The sequence below is a fragment of the Nicotiana tabacum genome, chromosome 13, assembly GCF_000715075.1.
Source record: "Nicotiana tabacum cultivar K326 chromosome 13, ASM71507v2, whole genome shotgun sequence".
Classification (NCBI taxonomy): domain Eukaryota; kingdom Viridiplantae; phylum Streptophyta; class Magnoliopsida; order Solanales; family Solanaceae; genus Nicotiana; species Nicotiana tabacum.
The window spans coordinates 10,647,670-10,655,605 of NC_134092.1; the positions used below are offsets into that span (position 1 = coordinate 10,647,670).

The 7,936-nt window shown below is 38.1% G+C and overlaps 1 protein-coding gene across 4 annotated transcripts; it reads left to right on the plus strand.

Annotated features, from left to right (window-relative positions):
* The first annotated feature begins 830 nt into the window (after window positions 1-830).
* LOC107819578 (putative apyrase 7) lies at window positions 831-7,400 on the plus strand. 4 transcript variants are annotated; one of them, XM_075227722.1, is made up of 3 exons: window positions 831-941; window positions 3,402-5,559; window positions 6,372-7,400. In XM_075227722.1, exons 2-3 carry the CDS (start codon window positions 3,567-3,569, stop codon window positions 6,677-6,679), a joined length of 2,301 nt encoding a protein of 766 aa, XP_075083823.1. In that variant the 5' UTR covers window positions 831-941; window positions 3,402-3,566; the 3' UTR covers window positions 6,680-7,400. The 4 variants fall into 4 exon arrangements, with proteins under 4 accessions (XP_075083823.1, XP_075083825.1, XP_075083822.1 ...); XM_075227724.1 differs by having other exon boundaries at window positions 840-937; XM_075227721.1 differs by having other exon boundaries at window positions 849-1,091.
* Window positions 7,401-7,936: the final 536 nt, after the last annotated feature.

The following is a 7,936-nucleotide window of genomic DNA, read 5'->3' on the forward strand; positions in this document are numbered from 1 at the left end:
ATAGTACTTTATTGAATTGAATAAATTAAATAAGCAATTGTTCAATAAAATATAAAACACAATACTATATCTAAACTGCATGGTTAATAATATATCCCAACAAGATTTTCCTTAACTAGTTATCTACACATAAATATTGAGAGTTGAATTCATAACAAATTAATCCAAAGCGGTTAAAATTATTGATGATATTTTAAAAATATTTATAGTATTATATCATTAAAAGTGAATTACAATCATTTTCATAGAGTAAACATAGACTGAAGAGTGGTTTGTTTCGAACAATAATAATATTTTAGTGTAAAACCTTTATTGCTGTCAATATATTTAAGTTAATCTTATTTTTAATAATAACCTCTTAAATACAAAGGCGTACGTTACTTTTTTCTTTTAATGCTCGAACATTTTCTATACAATAATTTTAAAAGAAGTTATATGTACATATTAGCATATATTAAAAAGTAAAAATGATAAAATTTATTTATGTATTATTCAAAATTGCTTAGCTTTATTCATTGTTAAATTTTTTTGATCCTTTTATACCATTGAAATAAGAAAAGTATCTCATATTTGTCCTTTGCTATTAACATAGCTGGAGCTAGCTGAATTGAGTGAACTTCATATATCTAAATTTCTTGAGAAAAAATATAATCATAAATTTACTCCTTAACTTTTTGGCTATAATTTACAATTATTTTCTAAGTTAGAGTCTCCTTATGGGTTAATGGCTAAATTAAGACCCCCCCTCCTAATAATGGGGATGAGATTAAGAAAAGTAATTTCGAATATATTAGATAAAGTGCGCTATTTTCCGTATTAATTTAAATCAATTGGGAAAAATGTTTTGAACAGGCGTAATAAACAACGACCCTTTCAGTAGAACAGAAGGGGGCAGAAGAGGGTGGTGGAGTTATTCAACACGGAAAATACCTGTTTGGTTGGTAAATTTCTTCAGTTCTATTTATAAAGCAAATCTCCTTTTAGATCTGTTTCATTTTCAAAACCTTCTTCACGATCTCTCAAAACTGAGGGCAACAGCCAAACGAGTCACACTCCTTTCTACTCCATCAAACGATTTTTTTTACCGATCCGTAAGTAAATTTACCGATTTTCATATGCATTTTCACCAATTTATTTACTGTTTTAGAATCATTTTTAGGATTTGTATGATTTTATGAGATCTAGTTAATTAATGCTGAAATTTTGATCCTCAAATTCGGCCCAAAAATAATGGCATTTTAACTACAAAAGAAAGATTGTGGTTATCGTACTTTTATGTAGTGTTTAAATGTAGTTATTTTCTTTCGAAAAGATTAAGAAATAATGATATACGGATTCACACTGAAAATTGGATTTGCTGATTGAATTTTCCATTCTTTTTGAGTAATGATGAAGACGTACTTTACATATGCTACAAGAAGCTCGTGCATAAAGTGATTAGTGGTAAGTTTATGTTCAATTCAGTGGCGGATTAGTGTACACAAACCTTACCCCTACCTTGCGGAGGTATAGAGTCTGTTTCCGATAGACCCTCGGCTCAAGAAAGATGAAAAGAAACAGTATAAACAAGCAATATCAACAAACAGAGCCAGAAGATAATAACGACAAAGGAAACAACAACAACAAGCTATAACAACAAAAAAATACTAAGAAACTGAGGTGAAAGATAATGGGGAAACAACATGAACTACTAGCAATCTAAGACAAGAAACTACCAGGCTAACCCTAAAACCATCGATATGGAACAAAAGTACACTCGACTGTCTACTAATCTTTTATCCTAATCCTCGACCTCCACACCCTGCTATCGAGGGCTATGTCCTCGGTAAGCTGAAGCTGTGACAAGTCCTGCCTGATCACCTCCGGCCAAATATTTCTTAGATCTCCCTCTACCTCTACTCCTACCCATCAAAGCCAACCGCTCGCACCTGCTCACTGGGGCATCTGGGCTTCTCCTCTTTACATGTCCGAACCATCTCAGTCTCGCTTCTCGCATCTTGTCCTCCACGGGAGCCACTCCCACCTTCATCCGAATATTTCATTTCTAATTTTATCCAACCTGGTATGCCCACACATCCATCTTAACATCCTCAGTTCTGCTACTTTCATCTTCTGGATATGTAAATTCTTGACTGACATGCACTCTGCCTCATACAACATAGTCGGTCTAACCACCACTCTGTAGAACTTACCTTTGAATTTCGGTGGCACATTCTATCACACAAGACGCGTGATGCTAGCCTCCACTTCATCCATCCGATTCCGATACGATGTGTGACATCTTCGTCAATTTTCCCATTCCATTGGATCACAGACCCAAGATACTTGTAACTTTCTCTCTTGGGGATGACTTGTGAATCCAACTATTTCCACCGGCCTCTCCCAAACCTTCATAGTATGACTAAGCAACTTGATGCCCCTATAGTTGTTGCAATTTTTGATATCACCTTTGTTCTTGTATAACTGAATCATCGTACTCCACTTCCATTCTTCAGGCATCTTCTTCGTCCTAAAAATAACGTTAATCAACCCAGCGAGCCACTCCAAGCTTGCCCTACTCACGTGCTTCTAAAATTCCACCGGAATTTCATCTGGCCCGTCGCTCTTCCCCTGCTCATCTTGCTCATAGCCCCCTCAACCTCCTCGATTTTTATGCGCCTACATATATAAATATAAAATTTCGAACCGAGTAACTCAAATGGTCCGTGGGTTCAGTGGCATCTTGAATTCCAATCATGGATTTGCCTATGGTGTAATTTATTTGATCTATCCGTGGTGGCATGTTTATCTTCTTATTTTTAAAATCGATACGGGTAAAATGTTTATATCACTAGTGCAAAATTCTAGGAAGAATGAAGGTAGGAGATGTTTGAATCGACTAATTCAGTCCTGTATAAAACTTTACCTATCAAAAAAGAAGTCGCAATCCCATACTAGTTGGGGCTGGCTGTATGAATACTCTATATCTATTCCGCACTATTTGGGTACAAAAGAATAAAAAATTTGGAGGATTCGTGGTAGCATGACTATTTTTGCATTGGCTGTCAACCAACCACCACTCATCTTCTTTATTTGGACTTGAGGCTGGCTATGCGACGCTCGTATAGTTAGAGTTAAGCGAGGGGACGTACATAGAAATACTGTGTCAATGACTTGGTGTATATGCTGTAATTGAGCATGTACTTCTATGTGATAGGTCTTTTTGGTTCATCTTCAGTTGAGTTGCTTCACGTGTGATGAGTGCCATTAAATGCATACTAACTTAATTACTGTAGCATGATGTAGATACTGGAAATCTATGGCCATAGCTCCTCTTTGGTTCTCCTTACCATTACACCACGTTCAAATGGTTTTGATTCGTTTTTAATATTTGGTTATTCTTTCTGGTATAATCCCTACAGGACACTCCTCCCTTACAGGTCCCATTGGTGCATCATGTGCTATGCTTATGCGGCTGACTTATCTACTGTATGCTGATAGTCAATAAGCTTTTCATGTACAATGCAAGAATGGACTAGAAAACTCTGGCGTGAAGAGTAACTTTGCTTAGAATTTGTAGTGCAAGCATGGTGCTTAATAAAGTTACAGAAATGTTTTCCGCTGCAGTGGCTCGTTTTTCGAACCCAAAGACGTCTAGCACTCCATATCCATCATCGGGGTTACCACCTCTGCCAGGTTCACTTAATATTTCTAGCTTAGATCAGAAGAACAAGTTGAGACTTTCCTCATCCCTTCAGGATCTTTCTGCATACCGGCGGCTTGATCTGGAAGATGGTGATCTTAACCCTGAAATAGAGAGGGGTTCAACTAATTTAAAACGGCTAAATCTTTTCAAGAGAGAAAACTTGGGTACAAGCTTCTCCAAGGTGAAGGGGTCACCAGCAGTCAATTCTGCACGAACGAAATGGAAGCGAGTTATCTTAGTTCTCCTCTGCTTGCTATTGGTTGCATTTCTCCTATATATGTTATTTTTTTATCTTAATTTATTCCGCGGAGAGTCAAAGTTTTATGTTGTGCTTGATTGTGGTAGCACTGGGACTCGTGTTTATGTATATCAATCATCCCCTAACTATAAAAAAGATAGCGATCTCCCTATTGTATTGAGATCATTGCCAGAGGGTTTCCAGAGAAACTCAAGATTACAGAGTGGACGGGCTTACAACAGAATGGAGACGGAACCTGGATTTGACAAATTGGTGCACAACACATCTGGATTGAGAAAAGCAATCAAGCCACTAATTAAGTGGGCAGTGAAGCAAATCCCCAAGCATGCGCATAAATCTACTTATCTCTATCTTTATGCTACAGCTGGAGTCCGCAGGCTGCCAAATTCAGATTCAGAATGGCTTCTCAACAATGCTTGGTCCATTTTAAAAAGTTCGCCTTTTACGTGCAAGAGAGAATGGGTCAAAACTATCACTGGCATGGAGGAAGCCTATTATGGATGGATAGCTATGAATTACCACACCGGTATATTGGGGGCAAAACCTAAAAAAGGAACATTTGGTGCTCTTGACTTAGGTGGCTCATCGCTGCAGGTTACTTTTGAGAGCAAGGAAAATCTCCCTGATGAAACTAGCTTAGAGCTGAATATTGGTGCGGTTAATCATCATCTTACTGCTTATTCCTTAGCAGGATATGGCCTAAATGATGCTTTTGACAAGTCTGTAGTTCAGCTTCTCAAGAGCCTTCCCAAGATCAGTAATGCAGATCTCACCAGTGGAAACCTTGAGATCAAGCATCCGTGTTTGAATTCTGGTTACAAGGAGCAATATATCTGTACTCATTGTGTTTCCCTATACCAAGAAGGTGGTAATCCTACCACTGGGAGAGAAGTTTCTGGTAAAGGGGGAAAGCCTGGAGTTCGTGTTCAGCTTGTTGGAGCTCCAAAATGGGAAGAATGCAATTCACTTGCAAAAGTTGCTGTCAATTTGTCTGAATGGTCTGGCAAAAATCCAGGAATTGATTGTGAGTTGCAGCCCTGTGCTCTTGCAGAAAATCTTCCTCGTCCTTATGGCCAGTTCTATGCTATGTCTGGTTTTTACGTGGTATATCGTTTTTTCAACTTGACCCCTGATGCTGCGCTGGATGATGTATTAGAAAAGGGTCAGGAATTTTGTGAGAAGACTTGGGATGTCGCAAAGACTAGTGTTGCACCTCAGCCTTTCATAGAACAGTATTGCTTCAGGGCACCATACGTTGTCTTTTTGTTGAGAGAAGGCTTGCACATTACTGATAGTCAGGTAACCATTGGTTCCGGAAGTATTACTTGGACACTAGGTGTTGCACTGTTGGAAGCTGGAAAGGCAGTTTCAACTGGGGTGGAACTTATTAGTTACAAGCTATTGCTCATGAAGATGCACCCAATTATTCTGTTTGCTATTTTGTTTGCTTCATTAGCTGTTCTTCTTTGTGCATTATCATGTGTTGGGAAGTGGATGCCCAGGTTCTTCCGTAGGCAATATCTCCCCCTTTTTGGGAATAATAGTGCTTCATCCACATCTATAATCAACATTCCAGCTCCTTTCAGTTTCAGGCGGTGGAGTCCTGTTATTACAGGTAATTTCTTCTGAAAATCATGTGTACCGTGCTATTCTAGTTTAGAATATGTCCATCGCTGTCCTTGTTAGGGAAATCAAAACAAAAAATTTCATCGCTTTTATGGGTAGGAAGCTCTTTTGAAATCAAGTTCACTTCTGTGCCCCATTTATCTGTTTATTGGAAGCTTTTTATACTAGCTTGAATTATACATCTCTGATAGTACTAATTTCAAAGTCTAATTTGGAAGAAAATATGACAGTTTCACTGATTTTTAAAAAATGATGGATTCAGAAATGAAGTCACACCAAATATACACAACAATTGCTTGTATACCAGTTGTTAATGCTGCTCTATGGTTAGTAATGGATCTAGCTTTCAGATCAATTGAGTATCTTATTGTCATATTAAGGCTTCTGCAAAGTGGTGTTGAATGGATTTTTTTATGCCTCAGGCGTAGACAGTTTCCTCTAACTTATGATCTTTTCTTGCTGCCATAGACTGTCATCTTCTAAAGGAGCAATTCTGTTTAAACTATTAGTATTAGCTCAGGAAGATTACCTTTTGGTAAGAATAATCATTAATTGTTGTGGATTAGAGTGAGAAGGTAACACCAGTTTGAGTCGTATAGATAACATACTTATGGCACCGTCTTGATATTTAAGGAGTAATGAATTTGACCTTTTCCACGGTTCCTACATTGAGATCTCTGTGCCTTACTAATTATGAGTTGAGAAATCGACTTAAAACTTTATAGTTCTCTTTTATATTGCTGTTACTATTAGCACTATTTCTCAGATATCCTCCTTAGATCACGCCAATTTGTCTTTCAGGTGAAGGAAGAGTGAAAATGCCACTCAGTCCAACAGTTGCTAATACACAACAGAGACCATTTGACACTGGGCATGGTTTCGGTGGCAATGGTATCCAGCTCACTGAATCTTCTTTATATTCATCATCTAGTAGTGTCGCACATAGTTTTTCATCAGGGAGCTTGGGTCAGATGCAATTTGAAAGTAGTAGCACGGGTTCCTTCTGGTCCCCACACAGAAGCCAACAGCGTCTCCAGAGCAGGAGATCCCAGTCACGAGAAGATCTTATTTCTTCACTGGCTGAAGTGCCCTTGCCTCCAAAGGTCTAACTAAATCTGATGGTAATATTGCTGTATGAAGAGAAAATCATGAGGCTGATGATTGCTAATGGCTCATTAGCCAAATTGCTAATTACCATCATCTATGAATCTCATGATATACGCCTGTCCTACGTTCTCCTTTAGAGGCACCATAATGAGGCTACTACTTATTCATCTGACATTACATAGAATAGATTCATGACACGGACATTATCAGCCAAAAGAAGTCTGGCCTCACTAAGCCAGGCGACTGTGCAGAACAGCCGATAACTTGTTACTATGAGGAGCTTGACAAAGATTTGCATCCTGTGAATATTGGGGATACTAATGAACTCCAACTATGATTCCAACTTGATAGTCCAAAGTTTCACATGATTTGAATGGAGGAGATTCTCTAAATACAGTCCTTTATGTGAATGAGGTAGCCGGCTTGTAAATGGTCAAATTTCAGGTTAGGTTAACTCGAGATTTTGGCAACTCATTCTCTACTCATATTTTTCACAGTATACATGTTCCTTAATTCTTTGTACTACCCACTATTCTAATGTACTTCTATTTAGAGAATTCAACATTTTCACAAGCATTATTCTGATCTTAGGTAGAATACATAGCTAAGAGCATTGAAAAGGTCATTGAGCTGTCATTTGTTTAGGAAGAGGAAGTTTGAGAGAATCAGCATGAAGATGTATGGTTTGTCCTATACCAAATTGGAGAAATTTTTTGCAGGTTATTGTCATCCACCCTACTTGACAACGTCAGATGTCTCGTAGCAGCTGCTCTCATTTACGCGCCTTCTAAGATTTCTTGCTTTACAAAAGGAACGCTGCGGGGAAGGGATTCTTCTTAAATTTTGGCTCTCTTTGGAACGCATGTGTTTTCATCCTAGGTGACAGATTTATACACACACAACTAGTGAACTTCTGCAGATCCTTTGAATCCTAAACAGCCTCAGTTCTTCCCGGGGCCTAAAAAAGGGCTAAGAGCATAAGAAAATCCTCTTTTAACTTTCACCAGAAGCACTATACCATCACCGACACAAGGTCAACTAGGTTATGTACCTAACGGCAGGTATCATATATGTTCATTTGGACCAATCCCACATAGGCAATGACCAGCTCACCTGCTTGCATACAATATCAGGCATGTAACCCTGAAAAAACTGTACAGTCTCCACCTAAACAATAGTAGAATTAGACAGAATTAAAACATACAAAGCCGTTTTGCCTTTTCTTAAATATTTATTGTAATAGCTAATTAGAAAAAAAA

What these genes read in the sequence shown, in the direction of transcription:
- LOC107819578 (XM_075227722.1), top strand. Translation starts at nt 3,567, where the DNA reads ATGGTGCTTAATAAAGTTACAGAAATGTTTTCCGCTGCAGTGGCTCGT. An exon ending in GTGGAGTCCTGTTATTACAG is followed by an intron (nt 5,560 to 6,371) that starts GTAATTTCTTCT and finishes TTTGTCTTTCAG; the next exon opens with GTGAAGGAAGAGTGAAAATG.